The sequence below is a fragment of the Podarcis gaigeae genome (genome assembly GCF_964106915.1).
Source record: "Podarcis gaigeae genome assembly, chromosome: 16".
NCBI lineage: Eukaryota > Metazoa > Chordata > Lepidosauria > Squamata > Lacertidae > Podarcis > Podarcis gaigeae.
In genome coordinates this window covers 5,344,694-5,366,158 of record NC_139693.1, presented here as the reverse complement: position 1 = coordinate 5,366,158, position 21,465 = coordinate 5,344,694, and the positions used below count along the sequence as shown (strand labels likewise).

Genomic DNA, 21,465 nt, shown 5'->3' with positions numbered 1-21,465 from the left:
GATGGCTTTAAAAAAGGACTGGCCAAATTCATGGACCAGATGCTCGTGGTCCTTTCTAACTCAACTATTAGCCACAGTGGCTTTGCTCTGCTTCTGAATCCAGCCAGAAACCTCAGGAGAGGAAAGTGACCTTGGGCTCTGATCCATCTTGCAGGTTCCTCACAGGCATCATGATCCAGAAGACTGTTCATATGTCCACACACTCCAAACAAAACACAGACCGAGAAAGAAAAAACCAAGCAGGCAGCATTTCCCCAAAAGTAGGCAATCCATCCAACTAAACAGCAAGGCAAAAATAAAGATTCGCATTCTTTATTTTTTAAAAAATCAGGAGGTGCTGGGAGCACCCGTGGGGGATTTCTGGGGGTGACAAGGTGGCCCATGTGCATTCGGCTGTGGACACCAGTTCTAGAAGTTCCCCCTCTCTCCCTGCTCCTCCTCCCTGTTCACCTGGCCAGGTTCCCAGTCGCCATGCAAAGCCTTTGCCAAGCAGGAAAGTACCCAGTGTTTGCCCTCTAGGGCTGCTACAACCCCTAGGTGTCCAAGCAACAAGGGCAGGCAGGATTCCCTCACTGAGAGCAAAGCCCCGGCTGCTTCAGAGACGCCAAGCTGACTGCCCTTTTTCTACTAAGGTTCCACTCTAGTTAATCATTTGCCACGCAAACACTTCCCTCCCTCTCTCGCCTCTAAAAAGGTAAGCGGGGAAGACAAAACAAGTTTCTCCTTCCCCACTAGTTACCATATTTTTCGCTCTATAAGACGCACCAGACCACAAGACGCACCTAGTTTTTGGAGGAGGAAAACAAGAAAAAAAAAATCTGAATCTCAGAAGCCAGAACAGCAAGAGGGATCGCTGCCAGTGAAAGCAGCAATCCCTCTTGCTGTTCTGGCTTCTGGGATAGCTGCGCAGCCTGCATTCGCTCCATAAGACACACACACATTTCCCCTTACTTTTTAGGAGGGAAAAAGTGAGTCTTATGGAGCAAAAAATACGGTAGATGTTTTTGTGTGACTTCAACAGTGCAAATCTGCCTTTCCAGAACACGCTCGAGTTCCTCCCACAAAATACTGACATTCGGATCCCTCTTCCACAAACACACCTGCAGACATCCATTCCTAGTGCTTAATGCAGGGGTCAGCAAACTTTTTCAACAGGGGGCCGGTCCACTGTCCCTCAGACCTTGTGGGGGACCGAACTATATGGGGGGAGGGGGATGAATGAATTCCTATGCCCCACAAATAACCCAGAGATGCATTTTAAATAAAAGGACACATTCTATTCATGTAAACAAATGCTGATTCCCGGATCCTCCACGGGCCGGATTTAGAAGGCGATTGGGCCAGATCTGGCCCCCGGGCCTTAGTTTGCTTACCCATGGGTTAATGTGTTCGACTTGGACCTTGGAGAGACCAGGGTTCGAATCCCCCCAACTAGGCCCCTCAGCCTAACCTACCTCATAGGGCTGTTGTGGGAATTAAATAATAGTGGGGAGAACCATGTCTGCCACCCTGAGCTCCTTGGAGGAAAAAGTGGAAGATAAATGTGATAAACAAATAAGTCATGGATGCCATAAGCAAGCCTGCCTCTGCAAAGAAAGAATGAAAGAAAATCTCTTCTACTGCAAAGAGGTGCCTGCCCAGCTTTTTTTCCTGGGTGTCTCCTCACCTAACCTCTAAGGCTTTTGAAACAAGCAAAAAAAATTCCTTCCAGTAGCACCTTAGAGACCAACTAAGTTTGTTATTGGTATGAGCTTTCGTGTGCATGCACGCTTCTTCAGATACACACTCTAGGGCAGGCATAGGCAAACTCCAGCCCTCCAGATGTTTTGGAACTACAGTTCCCATCATCCCTAGCTAACAGGACCAGTGCTTAGGGATGATGGGAGTTGTAGTCTCAAAACATCTGGAGGGCCGGAGTTTGCCTATGCCTGCTCTAGGGCTTTTATCACTGCCTTATGGCGAGTTCAGTGGACCACTTTCTACCTACCTGAATTTTTTGCTCTACAAGACGCACCAGACCACAAGACGCACCTAGTTTTTGGAGGAGGAAAACAAGAAAAAAAAAATTCTGAATCTCAGAAGCCAGAACAGCAAGAGGGATCACTGCGCAGTGAAAGCAGCAATCCCTCTTGCTGTTCTGGCTTCTGGGATAGCTGCGCAGCCTGCATTTGCTCCATAAGATGCACACACATTTCCCCATACTTTTTAGGAGGGAAAAAGTGAGTCCTATAGAGCAAAAAATGCGGTAATTCACTCCTCAGCATCAGAAGCGATAATAACAAACTCTCTCCAGCCCTGCAAGGCAGCTTCTAACACAGCCACTCTTTTAAAAACACACACAAATGATATCCAAATACCTCCCGTCTTGTGCTAATACAAGTTTCAGCTTGTTTTGCATACCGAAATGCATTTGGAAAGCAATTCCCACCCCCTTATGAAGGAAGGCTCATCGAGCTGGAAGAATCGCAACAGCTCCCAGCTCTTCCCAGAAAGACGAAGTGCACTTAAACATGCAAACTGGAATCCAGTAATATAAAACATTGTCTCCCGCTGCCCACCCCACAAAGGAATCACCCATCGCCTGTAAGAACTCGAAATAGACTATGGCTGGAAACGTGTTTTACTGACGCTCTCGAGTATTGCTATTTTTGTACACAGCTGAAAGCTCATTTTAGCACAATGCAAATACTCAGCTGGATTGTCTATTCATTATTATTTATCTGTTCCATTTAAACCCCACCTTTTCTTCCAAGGAGCTCAGGATGGTTGTGCCCCCACCCCAACCTCATTTAATCCTCACAACAACCCTGAGAGGTAGGTTAGGTTGAGAGACGCAGAGTCTGGCCTGAAGTCACCCCCAGCATGCTTCATGACTGGGTGAGGATTTGAAACCTGGCCTCTCCCAGCTCCTGGTTCGACACTCTAACCATTACACCACACTGCCTCTCATCTTTACACAGTCTGAGGGACAGTGGACCGACCCGCTGCTGAAAAATTTTGCTGAACCCTGTTTAAGAACATGGGTAGGCAACGTAAGGCCCAGGGGCCGGATGCGGCCCAATCACTTTCCCAATCCGACCCGCGGATGGTCCAGGAATCAGCATGTTTTTACATGAATAGAATGTGTGCTTTTATTTAAAATGCATCTCTGGGTTATTTGTGGGGCAGAGGAATTTGTTCTTTTTATTTCTCCAAAATCTAGTCTGACCCAGACAAGGTCTGAGGGACGGTGGACCGGCCCACGGCTGATAAAGGTTGCTGACCCTTGCCTTAACCCTTCGTGGCTCCCTCATGGGGGGTCGCCCCAAGCTTGTATTCAAATAGAAGACCCAACAAAGCCTATTTCTCTTTCTCAGAAAAAAAACCACGCCAAAGCGGGGTGGGTGGGGGCTAGCCCTCGCTGCAACATACAAACACAGGGCAAATTCCTCCATACACACCCATGGTGAAAGTTCTACCTCTCCATGGGATCGTAGCCAAAGAACGGTGCGTGTTTCTTTAAGGAAAATAATTAAAAATAATAAGGAGAGCCTGCTGGATCAGGCCAGAATCCTGTTTCCACAGTAGCCAACCAGATCCCTGTGAGGAGCCAGTGTGGTGTAGTGGTTAAGAGTGGTAGACTCGTAATCTGGTGAACAGGGTTCGAGTCCCCGCTCCTCCACATGCAGCTGCTGGGTGACGTTGGGCCAGTCACACTTCTTTGAAGTCTCTCAGCCCCACTCACCTCACAGAGTGTTTGTTGTGGGGGAGGAAGGGAAAGGAGAATGTTAGCCGCTTTGAGACTCCTTAAAGGGAGTGAAAGGCGGGATATCAAATCCAAACTCTTCTTCTTCTTCTGAGGGGAACTTGCAATTCAGGATTTGAACACAAGAGCACAGCTGCGGAGGCACGGCACAGCCATCAGGGTTACTAACCACCAATAGTCCTCTCAATGAACATTTCTAATCCTTATGGTGCTGGAGGAGACTCTTGAGAGTCCCATGGACTGCAAGAAGATCCAACCTCTCCATTCTGAAGGAAATCAGCCCTGAGTGCTCACTGGAAGGACAGATCCTGAAGCTGAGGCTCCAAGACTTTGGCCACCTCGTGAGAAGAGAAGACTCCCTGAAAAAGACCATGATGTTGAGAAAGATGGAGGAGACAAGGAGAAGGGGACGACAGAGGACGAGATGGTGGGACAGTGTTCTTGAAGCTACCAGCATGAGTTTAACCAAACTGCAGGAGGCAGTGGAAGACGGGAGGGCCTGGCGTGCTCTGGTCCAGGGGGTCACGAAGAGTCAGACACAACTAAACGACTCAACAACAACAACAACGAGGCAGTGAGTTCCATAGTTCAACTCTCTGCTGTGTGAAGAACAGCGTCCTTTAATCTGTCCTGAATCTTCCAGCATTCCTTGGATGTCCAGCAAGGAAAAAAATTCTCTGTTTGCTCTCTGCGAGCCACATATCGTTTTGGACGCCTCTTGTCGTCCAAACATTCCTCTCCTCTTTCCCTAAAGTCCCCAAAACAGTGCCGTTTCTTCACAGGGGAGTCGCTCCCTCCCCTCGATCCCTTTCGTTGGTTTTCTGAACCTTTTCCCAGCTCTGCAATAATCCTTTTTCGGAGGGGCTGAGGTGACCACATCTCTACACAGTGGTACCTCGGGTTACATATGCTTCAGGTTACATACGCTTCAGGTTACAGACTCCGCTAACCCAGAACTAGTTCTTCAGGATAAGAACAGAAATCGTGCTCCGGCGGCGCAGTGCCAGCAGGAGGCCCCATTAGGTAAAGTGGTGCTTCAGGTTAAGAACAACTTCAGGTTAAGTACGGACCTCCAGAACGAATTAAGTACTTAACCCGAGGTACCACTGTATAGCACACCGCCGTCCTCCATTCCCCCATCTCCCAATATCAACCCGTTCCTCGGGACCTGGTGTTTTACATAACACCGAGTCGCATTTAAACAAGGCGTTGTGCTTTAATGTTTGGGATCGCATGAAAGAGGGTTGAGAAAGAAAGCAAAATCGGAATACCTGGGATGCATTTCAGAGCGTGGCAGGATTCGTTCCTCTTGTCACTCATGTCGGGGGACTTTGGACCCCTCGTCTGCAAAGAGAGAAGAAGGGGGCGTGAGCAGAGCTGCCACAGTGACTGGCCGGCCAGGACCTTTGATCCATCAGGAAAACACAGAGTCATTCGGATGTTCTTAAGTGGAAAGAGCCTAGCTATGGATTTTGCGAAGTGCACGATTATTTCCTTCCTCTCCCCTCTGGGTCTCTGGGATCTTTTTTTTAGCAGGAGTCCCCGGCTGTTTATGAGACTTTCTGTCCCTCTGATTTTGCCAAGGGGATGTGGCCCTATGGTAGGGCACCTGCTTGGCATGTAGAAGGTCCCAAGTCCCACTGGCATCTCCAGGTATTATTATTATTATTATTAATAATAATAATACAGTCATACCTCGGGTTACAGACAATTCAGTTTGCGTTTTTTCAGGTTATGGACCGCCGAAACCTGGAAGTACCGGAACAGGTTACTTCCAGGTTTCAGCGGTCGTGCATGCGCAGAAGCACTAAATTGTGCTTTGTGCATGCGCAGAAGCGCCGAATAGCAACCTGCCCGTGCGCAGACGCACAGCTACGGGTTGCGAACATGCATCCCGCACAGATCACATTCGCAACCCGAGCGTCCACTGTATTAGTATTATTATTAATAATAATAGTAATAATAATAATTGAATTTATATATCGCCCTATACCGGGGGGTCTTAGGGCGGTTCTCAGAATAAAATCAAGATATAAAACCACAAAATACACAAGAAAAACAAAAACCCAATAGCCCCACTGCTACAAAAAAAACCCCACCACATTTTAAAAGGGTGTAATCAGATCAACCAAAAGCCTGGTTAAAAAGGAACGTTTTTGCCTGGCGCCTAAAAGTGTATAATGGAGGTGCCAGGCGAACTTCCCTGGGGAGAGCATTCCACAGGCAGGGAGCCACTGCAGAGAAGGCCCCGTTCTTGAGTGGCCACCCTCTGGACCTCTCAAGGAGGAGGCACACAAAGAAGGGCCTCAGAAGATGATCTCAGGGTTGGGTAGGTTCATTTGGAAAGAGGCGGTCCTTAAGGTATTGCGGTCCCGAGCCGTTAGGGCTGGGAATGCCCCCTGCCTGGCACTATCGGCAGTTCCCCGTTTGTAGGATTCCATCCCTGGCAAGGCGCACCTGTGCCCTTCAAGACTGGCCTTCAGAAGGGATGGTGAAACATCATCCCTGGCAGCTGAAAAGCACCTGCTACTGGCAACCCTGAGATCCCGGTTTTTAGAATTTTCCAACGTTGCTTTGTTATTGACACGTTTGCCTGCCTGGTGCCTTTCAGGAGGAAAAAGGTGGCTGAAGATTGTGAGCTGCTGAATCGTGAGGGAAGAGGACACCTCACCTCACCCCACACCGCTCAGTGGTGGAGGGGTCTCCACTTTGCATAGGGAGGCCACCGGTTTAATCCTTACGTACTCCAGTGAATTATAGGCTCCCAGGTAGCTGGTGGAAGGAGATCACTTGCCTGTTCACTGTCAATGTACACCTCTGGCGAGAGCTTTGTGCAGAGCAAAACACTTGTTCATCCTTTCCTACAGGAAGCTGCCTTATACTTAGAAGGCTCCCAGGTGAGAGACAGGAGGGTGCATCCTTCTCTGTGGGATAAAAGTTTAGCTACATCCGTGAGAGGGGACTCTATTCTTCTAACTCTTTTCTTCATTCAGCCCGGACACTGAGGTCCAGCTCCAAGGGCCTTCTGGTGGTTCCCTCCCTGCGAGAAGTGAGGTTACAGGGAACCAGGCAGAGGGCCTTCTCGGTGGTGGCGCCCTCCCTCTGGAACGCCCTCCCATCAGATGTCAAGGAAATAAACAACTATCTGACTGTTAGAAGGCATCTGAAGGCAGCCCTGTTCAGGGAAGTTTTTAATGTTTGATGTTTTGTCATGTTTTAATATGCTGTTGGGAGCTGCTCAGAGTGGCTGAGGAAACCCAGCCAGATGGGTGGGGTATAAGTAATTTGTTATTGTTTCTTTTTTCTACTATTTTTTGTTTAGTTTGTTTTTTTATTGTAATGTGAGATGTTTTAATAAATCTATCTATATAGATAGATATGCAGGGGTACCTCAGAAGTCAAACGGAATCCGTTCCAGAAGTCCATTTGACTTCCAAAACATTTGGAAACCAAGGCATGGCTTCCGATTGGCTGCAGGAAGTTCCTGCAGCCAATCAGAAATCACTTTGGACGTTTGGGTTCCAATAATAATAATAATAATTTATTATTTATACCCCGCCCATCTGGCTGGGCCTCCCCAGCCACTCTGGGCGGCTTCCATAGAAACCAAAAATACAGTAAAATATCACACGTTAAAAACTTCCCTGAACAGGGCTGCCTTAAGATGTCTTCTGAATGTCAGGTAGTTGTTTATCACTTTGACATCTGCTGGAAGGGCGTTCCACAGGGCGGGCGCCACTACCGAGAAGGCCCTCTGCCTGGTTCCCTGTAGCTTTGCTTCTCGCAATGAGGGAACCGCCAGAAGGCCCTCAGCGCTGGACCTCAGCGTCTGGGCAGAATGATGGGGGCGGAGACGCTCCCCAAAGAACATTCCAAAGAACATTCGCAAACCAGAATACTCACTTCTGAGTTTGTAGCATTCGGGAGCCAAAACATTTGACTTGCAAGGCGTTTGGGATCCGAGGTACGGCTGTATATGGAAGTTGCCTTATACTGAATCAGACCATTGGCCCATCTAGCACAGGTCTGCCCACACTGACTGGCAGCCATGGCTCTCCAGGATTTCAGATTCAGAAGGTCTCTCCTCTACCTGGGGAGGTTGGGAATGAACCTGGGACCTTCTGCATGCAGTGCAGGTGCTGAGCTACAGTCTTAAAAATACCCTAGTCCTCATGACTTCAGAATAAAGAGCTGGTTCAAATATGAACAAGCTGTGGCAAGGCAGGCCATTGGGGTCCCTAGTCTAGCCCAATATCTCCTACACTTGAACTACGGCAATGTGCTCTATGTGGGGCTACCTTTGAAGGTAACCCGGAAACTATAACTAATCCAGAATGCGGCAGCTAGACTGGTGACTGGGAGCGGCGGTTGGGACCACATAACACTGGTCTTGAAAGACCTACATTGGCTCCCAGTACATTTCTGAGCACAACTCAAAGTGTTGGTGCTGACCTTGAAAGCCCTAAACGGCCTCAGTCCAGTATACCCGAAGGAGCGTCTCCACTCCCATCATTCTGCCCGGACACTGAGGTCCAGCTCCAAGGGCCTTCTGGTGGTTCTCTCGCTGCGAGAAGCCAAGTTACAGGGAACCAGGCAGAGGGCCTTCTCGGTGGTGGCACCTGCCCTGTGGAACGCCCTCCCACCAGATGTCAAAGAAAAACAACTACCAGACTTTTAGAAGACATCTGAAGGCAGCCCTGTTTAGGGAAGCTTTTAATATTTAATAGGTTATTGTATTTTAATATTCTGTTGGCAGGCAACATTCGCAGGGCTACCTGAAGAAGCCTTCTGAGATCATGCAGGTGTTCTGTCCCACTGAGCTCCAGGCTGCCTTCGGCTGGGATCAGCAAACCAAGCGACTTGGCTCCCTCCCCGCATTCTTTTCTTTTCTTTCTCAATTCGAAAAACATTGTTTGATGACTATGCAAAGAATGCAGAAGGGCAGAGGGAGCCAGATCATAGAGGCCAGGAAGAAACTCAGACCTAACTTAGAAATGCATTCCATCTGAAGGAAGGATTGTATAGGCATAAATCACTTTTTATTTTTATTTTAAAAAATCAAGGCGGTGCCCCCTTTCCTCAAGGCTCAGAGCCACTGTCTCCAACCTGTTTTCACTTTTTTCCTGGCCTCGTTTTCCCGGCAAGATCCCGCCGCTACTCTGGAGTAAGCGATTTCAAAGCCTGCAGCTAGCTAGGTCGTTGCTGGAGCAATGGAATGAGGCGTTCAAGCCAAGCCCGGGTTTCCTAGCTACCAACTGGAGAGCCAGGACAGAGGCACAGAGGGAGAGGAGGTTTGTTTTTGTTTAAAGAAAGAAGAAACTTTGAAAAGAGGGGGGGAGTTTGTGAATCATTAATGGGAAAGTTGCCCTCAGCGGCCAAGGACACTATGTACGGCGGAAAAAAACCACCCACTTCTAAAATTATCGCTGGTTTTTGTTTTAAAAAAAGGGAAAGCGGGGAGAAAGAAGGCTGTGTTTGGAAACATGTTTGGAAACAGATGTAGAAGTCTGGGCTCCAGAGCGGGGGAATCCCCTCAACAAAGTTGTGCTCAAAATCCTATATAAACACAAGTCAATGCAGCGTGTGTGCGTGTCTTTGAATGCAAGCGATGCTTCTTTAAGGCTGTCAAAAGAAAAGGTGCCACGAGCAATTGGGTGTGTGTGGTTTATTTTTTTTTTCTAAAAAAAAATTCCAGTTTTGAGGAGGTGAAGTCAGTGTGTTGAAAGGCCGTTTTTGCATTTGCATTCATCAATGGTTAATTTGCAGGGGGTGGGGCAGGGATTTCTTTTCCTGCGCAAGGATAAGGACATCAGAAAAACCCTGCCGGATCAGGCCAGGGGCCCATCTAGTCCAGCAGTGACTAAATGCCCCTAAGAACATAGGAATCTAGATAGACTGCCACTGGAGCTGGAAGTTCCACAAAACATCAGAAGAGCCCAGCTACTGGCTCTGGCCCATGGTCTATCTAGTCCAGTGTTCTGATAGTGGACAACTAGCCTGTGGGAAAACCCAAGCAGGACCAGATCCTGAGCACAAGAGCCTCCTTCTCCCTTCCTGGAGTTTCCAGCAACTGGTATTCGCAGACATTACAGCCTCCAAAAAGTGGCTCATTGGGAAGATGCTTGGATGAGACAGCCTCTGCCAAATCCAGATGTTTGGGGCTACAGCTTCCATCAGCCCCAACTAGCGCCGGGTGCTGGGAACTGTAGTTCCTGGAATTCTTATTGTGTGTTTTGAATGTGCTTTAAAGGTAGGGCATGCACACAATGCGCAGAAGGGCTGTGCCCCGAAGCAAAAGCAAACCTGCAAAGTTTAATTCAGAAAACTAGAGAGGTGCCCTAGATATCTAGTTGACACAAGTCCATTATTCACGGCCAGCATTTCCCAACCTCTTGGAACATTTAGAAGAATCTTTTAGAATAATTGTCTATGGGAAATGGCCAGCATCCAATATCATTTCCTATGGTTCCAGCGCGGGGTGACCCAGCCTCAAACCCCACCGCTCAACACACACGCCCCCACCCCCATTCACCCCGCCAGGGGAACCCCCTTCCTCCAACCCCTTTCAGCGTCGCAACGCCAGAAAAGTCGACTTACCCCTGGATCCTGGTGCTGCTTAATTTTAAAAGACGTCTTGGACATGGACAGCATTGCGACGTCGCTTTGTGACCCATAAAAATAAAATAAAATCGGTGCGTGCGTGGAGTATTGATCTTTCGAGGGAGGGAGGGGGCGTGCAAGAGCCGGCGAAGGGGTGTTGGTGTGTGGATGTGCCTTCAGAGTCAAAGCGCCAAGAGGGAGAGGAAAACCCCTCTCCAATTCCCAGGGAACCCGGTGCGCAAAAAGATGCAGTTTCAGGGCGCAAGGTCCTCTCCGCCCAGGTTGTCTCCAGAAGCCCCGCCCCTCTCCAAAATTAAAAAGGCGTCTTGTGTTCGTTAGTTTGGCTGCAGGGTGGCAGGCTAGCGCCCTCCTTTTGAGGATGGGGGGGGGGGGCGCGGCTTGGCAAACTGCCTCTCCAGACTCTGCGATGTGGGGAGGAAAAAAGCGCAGAGGCGATCGGGCTGGTGGAGGGCGCGCGCGTAGTAGGGGCTCCTCTTTCGCCCCCCGCTGCTGCAATGCGCTTGGCTGGGCTTCGTCCCCCTCCCGGGTCTGTCTGTCTTCTTTCCTTCCTTCTCCTTCCTTCCTTCCTTCTCTCTCCCACCGCTGCTGCTCTGCGGGTCCCCCTTGCTCGCCGATGCGGATGGAGATGCGCGAACGGTCCTTGGCGAATCCGACACCCTCCTCTTTCTTCCCCGGCGAGCCTGGGCGGGTGAAACTGACACGGCGCCAGCTCCTCCTCGGCGGGGGAAAAGCAGGGCAGGCTCCTCACCAGCAGCGGGCCCACGTGGCTGCTTTAAAGGAGAAGCGCTCCCCTTGGCAAGGCTGGCCCGGCAGCGGCGGCGGCCCAGGGAAAAACCCCTCCCATCTTTCGCGGGAAAGGGCGCACCGGGGAGCTGGTCAGCGGCACAGACGGCAAGGGGCGGCCCCTGCAAGCCAGGGAGGGGGTAGTCAAGCCAGTCGAAGGCAGTGATGCTCAGCTCAGATTCCTGCCTCGCAGTGGGTTAGGCTAGATGACTCTTGAGCATCTTCCCAACTCTGCAATGCTATGAGTCAATGAATTTAGTCCAGCGACCAGACAACCAGTTGCCTGTGGGGAACCAGCAAACAGGATCCAAGCCCAGGAGCTCACGTCCCTCTGGTGGTATCCTGCAAGTGGGATTCAGAAGTGCTTTTCCCTCCCAGCTGTGGAGGTAAAGCACAGCCACCGTGTCTAGTAGCCGTCAATAGCTTTCTTGTCCCCCGTGAATCTGTCCGATCCTCTTTTGAAGCCATCCACATTGGTGACCATTGCTGCCTCCTGAAGGAGCGAGTGCCATAGTTCCATGAGCCTTGATGTCTGGTGCCTACTAGCTGATGAACACACTCTGGCCTTCTTTGGGGGCTGTGACTGAGTGGTGGGGGGGCAGCCTTCTGGAAGTGGGGAGCTGGCCAAGGAAGTGAAATTCTGGGGCTTTGTGGGAAAGGGGCATGTTGGTGGGGGCCATGTGAAGAAAGGCCCCCGTTTGGGGCTGGTGGTTCCCTCATTGGGAGAAGCAAAGCTACAGGGAACCAGGCAGAGGGCCTTCTCGGTAGTGGCGCCCACCCGCCCTGTGGAAAGCCCTCCCACCAGATGTCAAAGAGATAAACAACTACAGTGGTACCTTGGGTTACATACGCTTCAGGTTACAGACTCCGCTAACCCAGAAATAGTGCTTCAGGATAAGAACTTTGCTTCAGGATGAGAACACAAATCATGCTTCGGCGGCAGCAGGAGGCCCCATTAGCTAAAGTGGTGCTTCAGGTTAAGAACAGTTTCAGGTTAAGAATGGACCTCCGGAACAAATTAAGTGCTTAACCCAAGGTACCACTGTACCTGACATTTAGAAGACACCTGTTCAGGGAAGTTTTTAATGTGTCACATTTTGATGTATTTTTAATCCTTGTTGGAAGCCGCCCAGAGTGGCTGGGGAAACCCAGCCAGATGGGCAGGGTACAAATAATAAATTACTGTTGTTGTTGTTGTTGTTGTTGTTGTTGTTGTTGTTGTTGTTGTTGTTGTTGTTTGCCTTGCCATTTCTCTAAGCTGGTCTGTCACCTCTCAGATGCAGAACAGTGTTTCAGGTGCCTGTCCAGGAGACTTGACCGATTTGGCCAGCTGACTTGGGATCTCACTACCCCACTGCCAGGCCCCCTATCTATCTGAGCCGCAAGAGTAAGTGGAAGAGCAGCAACTTCCGGAGAGTAAGGCCCACTGGCAGCACTGCAGGGCTGTTGTGTTGCAGCTGCACAAGGAAGAGGGAGGGAGGAAGACATGCTTCTCTTGGGCCCCCTTCCTTCGCCGCAGGCTGGGTCTCATGATGTTTATTTGGGTGGCGCTGAGGACGACCTAAGGCCGGCCCCCGCCTACCTGTTCGCTCAAGGCTGCGAAGGAGGCCCCATGACAAGTGAGATTCTTTCCTCTTCACACACAGAAGCGAAAGGCTCTCGCTCTGAAGCTGCCACTCCCAGGCTGGAGGATTTCATGATATCAAGGAAAGCGGCAGGGATTAAGCGGGGGAAGAGAGAGAGAGAGAGAGAGAGAGGAATGCATGATGAAATGTGGACCGGCAGCTTGCCTCTTAAACCTGCAACCACTTTTACGGCTTTGGCGGAGTCCCAGGATGGAGTCAAATATCAGAACAGGCAGCAAAGTGGTTCTTTCCATTGACTGGAGAGAGAGAGAGAAGCCTTTGGGTAGCCTTTGGGGCCACCTTTGAAGGTGACCCGGAAACTACAACTAATCCAGAACGCAGCAGCCAGACTGGTGACTGGGAGTGGCCGCCAAGACCACATAACACCGGTCTTGAAAGACCTACATTGGCTCCCAGTACATTTCCGAGCACAATTCAAAGTATTGGTGCTGACCTTTAAAGCCCTAAACGGCCTTGGTCCAGTATATCTGAAGGAGCATCTCCACCTCCATCGTTCAGCCCAGACACTGAGATCTAGCGCCGAGGGCCTTCTGGCTGTTCCCTCACTGTGAGAAGCCAAGTTACAGGGAACCAGGCAGAGGGCCTTCTCGGTAGTGGCGCCCTCCCTGTGGAACGCCCTCCCACTAGATGTCAAAGAGAACAACAACTACCAGACTTTTAGAAGACATCTGAAGGCAGCCCTCTTTAGGGAAGCTTTTAATGTTTGATGTATTACAGTATTTTAATGTTTTTTTTTGGAAGCTGCCCAGAGTGGCTGGGGAAGCCCAGCCAGATGGGCGGGGTATAAATAAATTAATATTATTATTATTATTATTATTATTATTATTATTATTATTATTGCTTCATTTGCTCAGTCTGGCAGCACCCAATCAATCAGGCTGCATTAGTGGGAGAGTTGGGAATCAGGGTTCATTCCATACAGCTCTGCCTGAAATCATTGAATTCTAGAGTTGGAAGAAAGTTATGCAATGCAGGAATACGCAGCTGTTTCCTATGGGGATCAAACTTGCAACATTGCTGTTATCAGCAACATACACTAACCTACTGAGCTATCCAGTCTCCCAATGCCAGCTGATCTTCATGAGAACTGCTTTTTTCCTCCTCTGCCCTCCACGTGCTCTTTCCTCTTGTGTGCCGTTGTCTTTTTAGATTATAGGGTTGCAGGCGGCGACTGTCTTGCTCGGATGGATTGTTTATACGGCAGTTTGGGGCATCTTTTGGCCAAGGAGCCTGGTAGAAATTCTCTAAATAAACAAAGCAAAAAGCTATATGTCCCTGATATCACCTATCCACCCATCATCTCATATAAATAAAGGCAGAATTCAGGAGTGTGGATGGAAACACAGCCAAGTTTTGAAACGCGGACGTTTCTTCATTTTGCAATGCCGTTCTCCAGCAAAAATGCAAACACCAGGGTGTGTGTGAGTGTCTGTGCAAAAGAAAAATAGGATATGATACGCAGTTTACCTGGGCGAAAATGGATTTGCAAAAATGTGTACTTTAGGAGAAACTCGCCCTAAAATGTGGGTGAAATATCATGAGGACTTTTTGCAGGGGCAGGGATTGCAAGCAGATTGCAACTCATAGAGTTGGAAGAGACCCTGAGGATAATCTATTCCAACCAAATATGCAGCTGTCCTGTATCAGGATTGAACCTGCAACGCTGGCATTCTCAACATCATGCTCTAACCAGCTGAGCTATCCAGGCTGACAGGAGAACTTGCGGAAATCTGGAGAACTTGTTTTTAAAAAGAAAAGAAACAGAGAGAATCTAAAATGGACAGATTTGCCCATCATGTTTGCTCAATGCCCCTATGAACCTAAGAATCTAAATAGACTGCCTTTGGAGCTGGAGGTTCCACAGGAGCAGAAGAAGAACCTGCTATATCAGGCCCAATGGGAAACACTTGTGCAGGATCCAAGCACACAACCCCTCTCTTTTACACCTTTGCCCGAGAGAAAGAGAATGAAATGTCCTTCTGAACTTCTTCTTTCCAGATTGCTTGACAGACCCTCATAAAAAGAAGAAAGGACCGTCTGGGTGAATCACCAGCTTCCCTTGCGGAAATTTGCTCTTTCTCCCCACCCTCTTCAAAGAGAAATTTAGCTCCAAACCAGGGGAGAAAAAGACTGTGCTTTCTGTTTGTATTATTTATTGCTTCTCCCGTCTCGGGGCCTCGGGGCACCTTCTGTCAAGCAGAAGATATTATCAGAGGGCACATGAGGTGTGCCGTGAAAGTGGGTGAGAGAAAGCACTCCCTGCGTGGGGGTTTTTTTAATGGCTGGGGCAGGAATGAGGCGTTTCGGGAAGGAAAATAGCTGGCTGCGGGTTCGAGTGCAACGAGGAGGAACAAAAGGGGGGGGAACCTTTCTACCAGAGCGTTAGCAATTTAGGAACACAGCGGCATGAAAATGACACCTTTAACTGAGCCAGAGCAGTGGCCCACCGAGCTCAGTACTGGCTACACTGACTGGCAGCAGCTCTCTCAGCAAGGCCACTGAGCTGCAGGCCTTCAAAAGGAAGTGAGATCCTAGTCCTCATGGTTCTGAATAAAAGGCATAGCTGTCAACTTACAGATTTGAAAATAAGGGACCAGCAGCCTCAAAAATAAGGGATCAGCAGCCAAAATAAGGGATTTTCAGGGCACAGGTATGTTCAACTTCTGAGCCCCTCCTAGCCAAAGGCAGAAAGCCCAGCCAGCAGCCAAACAAAGCCTCAAGCGGTGGTTCCCACAGCGCAGCAACCCAGCAAAGGGGATGCAGCAAGGAAAACCACCGTCACCTCCGCTGGGAAGCGCTGAGCAAAGGCGAGTCCCCAAGCAACGCGACCAATTTGATCGGCACAAGGCATGCAAGCTCCACCCCCCAGTCGTTCTTAGACTCCTTACTGGGTGAGCAACGCAGCCAAGCAACACAGTTGGAGCCTCCCTCCTCCCTGGCCGGCCGGCAGGGAGGGAGGGAGGGAGAGGAGCTGCTTCCTTTGAAACTCGGGAAATTTAAGGGACATCATCAATAAGAGACAGCAGCGGGACACAGCGCTGGGATAAGGGACTTTCCCGCCAAATAAGCGACAGTTGACAGCTATGATAAAAGGGATGGTTTAAACACGGACCTGCATTGTACCGAGTCATAACACCTTTTTTCTTCTTCTTTGGCGATCCCTCGTAGCCGAGTAAGATTGCCTTCCATAAACACAGTTTTAAGAGTGAGTCCGTAAGTGACTGTGGAGGCCAATTCTGGACCCACACGTCCTTCCACAGTGGGGACGTAGGTTTCCGGGCGGGAGTTGATCATGGTGAGGGTTTGCCAAGCGTGCCTTCCTCTTAGCACGTTTCTCCTTTTCGTCCTGAGTTTGAGTGTCTTCAAAACCCATGACACCTTTGGTAAAGGCTGTTCTCCAATTGGAGCTCTCGCAGGCCAGTGTTTCTCACTTGTCAGTGTTGATTCTGCATTTTATAAATATTCGCCAGACCACCCCAGTACTCGCCCAGCCCTAAAACTGGCCATGGCAAATGGAAAGCCCATAGGATCAGAGCGAAGGCCCATCGCCGCCCAAGTCCTGTTTTCCACCACGGCCAATCAGGTGGCTCTAGGAAGTCTTTTTATTATTATTATTGTCATGGTTTTATTTTCTTTCTTTTTTTAAAAGACTGTTGTGTCATTTATTATATACATTTCATCTGGGGTCACAAGTCCAGGAAGACTTCTTATTTCTGCTTCTACAACAGAGCCAAATAGGCTGCCTTATTCATTGTTCCATAGGCTGCAGCTTTACCCTCTTCAGACTTTCTTTTCTACATATTGCTGAAGTGCGAAACCCATTTGGCCGTGGGGGTTTGGTCCTCTACCATCAGTCATGTTTGCTTCAGTCCCCGTGATACAAGGCCCCATAAATGTTTGTCTTATTTATTTATTTATTTATTTATTTATTTATTTATTTATACATACAACAAGGGAAAAAAACACACCAAAAAACACAAATACCAAATTACACACAGATTAGAAAAAATAACCATAGACACATAATTTTCTTGGCAAACAATAAAACATCTATTGGTCTTAGCACTAAAGACCCAACTTCCCGTCTGTTCCATATTTCAAATTCATATTACTTATTGCCAATACACATTTTTTTCATAATTAAACTTATTCTCAATAAATCTAATTTCTTCCATCTACCTAGCAACTATTACTGAAGTTCCTCGAATGCTGCAACAGAATTTAAACTACTATATTTATTTTTCAGATATTCTTTGAAAACCTCCCATTTAGAAACAAATTCCTGTTTTGATTTATTCTTTATTTTTTCTGATAAACCATCTAATTCGGCATATTCTGTCAGCTTTTGGATCCAATCTTGTATAGAGGGGATTTCATTACTCTTCCATTTTGCTGCGATCAAAACTCTTGCTGCCGCCGTCGCATATAAAAAGATACCCTTCCTCTTTTGTGGAATATCCAAATCTGTTATTCCCAGGAGGTAGGCCTCTGGTTTTTTATTGAAAGAGATCTTTAGCATTTTTTGCAGTTCTGCATGGATACTCTCTAGGAAGTCTTCAGGTATGGTGTCGACTCCAGTTGCCCACTCTAGAGGACTGCAATGCCAACAGCAAGCCGTGCTTTGCCCCCTGGCCTGGCTGTGAGATTTCCAGGCTCAGAGGCTGGTTCAGTGGGAGAAACTGGATCTCAGCGTTCCTCAGCAACCAGAACAACTGGTTGATTCAGTCCTTCAGCCGAGAGGCAGAGAAGAGAAAAGCAGAGCTTGGCTCCTATAAAGCATTGAGATGTCATCTGTTCGAAGAGGCAGGAAACGTGGGGACAGAGAGTGCTGGAGGCTGGGGGGCGGGCTAGCCCCAGCCCTCAGAAAAGCCGCTTGCCCGAAGCCAGAGGCTAGAAAACCTTGGAGGTTTAAAGAGATTTTTTTCAGATGGGAAGGAATTTCTTGCCCTCAAAGGGAGAACAGCCCTTAAGTGCATTTGGATGGGAGACAAATATATTTGGGGCAGGAGGGGGGAAGCTAAACATGTGGCGCCAGTCGATGGAGAAACGTGGGTTGCCCCCAAATTTGCCACACGGGGAGCTGGAACTAAAGAGGCATCACTCATCCATTGATGGGTGACAAACGTTTATAGAATGATGCAGAGTGGATAGAGAAAAGCTTTGGCCCTTCTCTTCTAATGTTAAGAACTCCTTGACATTGGTTTCTGTGTACAGTGGTACCTCGGGTTACGTACTTAATTCGTTCCGGAGGTCCGTTCTTAACCTGAAACTGTTCTTAACCTGAAGCACCACTTGAGCTAATGGGGCCTCCTGCTGCTGCGGCATTGCCGCAGCAAAATTTTTGTTCTCATCCTGAAGCATAGTTCTTAACCCGAGGTACTATTTCTGGGTTAGCGGAGTCTGAAAAACTGAAGCGTATGTAACCTGAAGCGTATGTAACCCGAGGTACCACTGTATTGTTATTTTTCGATATTTTTTGTGTTGTTGTTGTTGTGTGGAAAATACTAATAACATTTATATTTTTTTAAAAAAACAACTCCTTGACGCCCTACGAAGCTGAACGTTGAAAAGATTCAGGACGGGTTAAAGAAAGGACTTCTTTACACAGAAGTAAAGGCGGCTTTGAAAGAGGGTTGGAAGCATTCGTGGAGGAGGGCGATCAATGGGTACCAGCCAGGATGCCTCTGCTCGGCCCTCCCCAGTCAGAGGCACAAAGGCTTCTGAATCGCAGTTGCTGCAAACTGCAGGACGGGAAGAGTTGATCTTGTGCTCAGATCCTGCCTGTGGGATTCCCACAATAGGCATCTGTTTGGCCGCTGTGAGGACAGGATGCTGGACTAGATGGGCCACTGGCCTGATCCAGAAGGCTCATGTTCTTCTACTAAAATAGGTAAAGGGACCCCTGACCGTTAGGTCCAGTCGTGGCCGACTCTGGGGTTGCAGCGCTCATCTCGCTTTATTGGCCGAGGGAGGTGGCATTCAGCTTCTGGGTCATGTGGCCAGCATGACTAAGCCGCTTCTGGCGAACCAGAGCAGCACACGGAAATGCCGTTTACCTTCCCGCCAGAGCGGTACCTATTTATCTACTTGCCCTTTGATGTGCTTTCGAAATGCTACGTTGGCAGGAGCAGGGACTGAACAATGGGAGCTCACCCTGTCGCGGGGATTCGAACAGCCGACCTTCTGATCGGCAAGTCCTAGGCTCTGTGGTTTAACCCACAGCGCCACCCGTGTCCCAACATTCTTCTACTACTCCAAGTTAAATGCAGCCAGGTGAAACCCACATTGGCGAAGTGGAGCCTCTCCACTCAGAAGCAGTCTACTGTCAAAGGCAGGTGACAGGCAGCAGGGGAGTGCCAGTGCCTTCTGTCCATGTTGGGGGTCCCACCCCACCCCACCCCACCAAAGGGATCTAGCTGACCACTGCTGGAAACAGGTGGTGGGGGAGAAGCCCATGTCTCACCTAGAAGCCAGGGCAGTTCTTATATGTTCTGATACATTTCCTAACTTGTGATTTCCTCCAAGAATTATCCAGGGCTGTTGCATGTATATTTTATGGGTTGTTTTTGTTTGTTTTTTTGTTTTTTAAAAAAACCTCTTAAGAATTTCTATTTAGTTAGGCGGTAGATAAATTTTGATAAATAATTTTTCGAAAAATGTATTCTAATGAAACCTGGGATTCATTTGACAAGGGGTTGTGGAAATTTGTCCTTAAATAAAACAGCACAACATCAAACATAGCAAGTACTTCAAAAAGGTTGTGGACTCTTCTTCTTTGGAGGTTTTTAAACACAGGTTGGGTGGCCATCTGCCAGGGATTCTTCAGCTGCGATTCCTCAATTACAGGGGCTGGACTAGATGACCACTGGCACCCCTCCGAACCCTACAATTCTATGATTATCTACCCTGTATTTTGTAAAGTAGTTTATCCACTATGCATTTGAGTACCGCTTTAAGATGTCAACACCCAATTTTGCACGATGGAGCCTGAAATTAAGGAACAGGTTCTCAGAGAGATATATATATGTTTGTGTGTGTGTATATAAAATTAGATGCCATTTCGAATCAAGATGGCGGACTGAGCCTTTCAGAGCTGCACTTGCACTGATTTCAAAACTGCAGGTTTGTTTGGGTTTCTTAGAATTTCTGATCCACACAGAGTACGAGACAAGGCTGTTAGGAATCATCAGAGTCTTCCATCACCTTCTCTCTCCATCACAGGAATTAAAAGGACAAGCACACAGCCTAGATCTTGACTGAAAGGGTGACCTGTCATGAGAAATCACAGAGACTTTATGGGATTAAGGCCACGTAATTGGCTTGAAGCGGCCAAATGGTGTGAGCTTCACGTCTTCTGTGACAGAGAGGAGAAAGCCGATTGGGCAAACATCGCTGTTTGTGATGGAAAGTTAAAAGAGGAAGCCAGTGGTGTGTGTATGTTGTTGTTGTTTAGTCGTGTCCGCCTCTTCGTGACCCCATGGACCAGAGCACGCCAGGCACTCCTGTCTTCCACTGCCTCCCGCAGTTTGGTCAGACTCATGTTGGTAGCTTCGAGAACACTGTCCCACCATCTCGTCCTCTGTCGTCCCCTTTTCCTTGCGCCCTCCATCTTTCCCAACATCAGGGTCTTTTCCAGGGAGTCTTCTCTTCTCATGAGGTGGCCAAAGTATTGGGGCCTCAGCTTCAGGATATGTCCTTCCAGTGAGTACTCAGGGCTGATTTCCTTCAGAATTGAGAGGTTTGATCTTCTTGCAGTCCATGGGACTCTCAAGAGTCTCCTCCAGCACCAGAATTCAAAAGCATCAATTCTTCGGCGATCAGCCTTCTTTATGGTCCAGCTCTCACTTCCATACATCACTACTGGGAAAACCATAGCTTTAACTATATGGACCTTTGTTGGCAAGGTGCTGTCTCTGCTTTTTAAGGTGCTGTCTAGGTTTGTCATTGCTTTTCTCCCAAGAAGCAGGCGTCTTTTAATTTTGTGGCTGCTGTCACCATCTGCAGTGATCACGGAGCCCAAGAAAGTAAAATGTCTCATTGCTTCCATTTCTTCCCCTTCTATGTGCCAGGAGGTGATGTGACCAGTGTGTGAAATACCAAACCATATCTGCAAAGAGGCACCCTAATTTCGATCCAGAGACCCATCTCTGCTGGGGAAGGGTGCTACACTTGCACAGGAGGGTAATAGAAGAAATGTCGACCCTTTAAAATGTTCCCATCCTCCTTCGGTTCCATCACAGAATTGTAGGTTGGAAGGGACCGCAGGGTTAGAAGTTAGAATCATAGAGTTGAAAGAGACCACCAGGGCCATCGGGTCCAACCCCCTGCCAAGCAGGAAACTCCATCAGAGCACTCCCGACATATGGTTGTCAAGCCTCTGCTTAAAGACCTCCAAAGAAGGAGACTCCACCACACTCCTTGGCAGCAAATTCCACTGTCAAACAGCTCTTACTGTCAGGAGGTTCTTCCTAATGTTTAGGTGGAATCTTCTTTCTTGTAGTTTGGATCCATTGCTCCGTGTGTGCTTCTCTGGAGCAGCAGAAAACAACCTTTCTCCCTCCTCTATGTGACATCCTTTTATATATTTGAACATGGCTATCATATCACCCCTTAACCTCCTCTTCTCCAGGCTAAACATGCCCAGCTCCCTTAGCTGTTCCTCATAAGGAA

At 48.5% G+C, this 21,465-nt stretch overlaps 1 protein-coding gene across 1 annotated transcript in view; it reads right to left on the bottom strand.

The window, feature by feature from the left end:
* MTMR11 (myotubularin related protein 11) overlaps positions 1 to 11,210 on the bottom strand; it is a 39,806-nt gene extending 28,596 nt beyond the window's left edge. The window contains exons 1-2 of the mRNA XM_083715671.1: positions 10,343 to 11,210; positions 5,017 to 5,089 (exon numbers count right to left, since the gene is read on the bottom strand). Coding sequence (XP_083571797.1) covers positions 5,017 to 5,089; positions 10,343 to 10,396 — 127 coding nt within the window. The 5' untranslated portion in view covers positions 10,397 to 11,210. The remainder of the gene's footprint in view (positions 1 to 5,016; positions 5,090 to 10,342) is intronic.
* Positions 11,211 to 21,465: the final 10,255 nt, after the last annotated feature.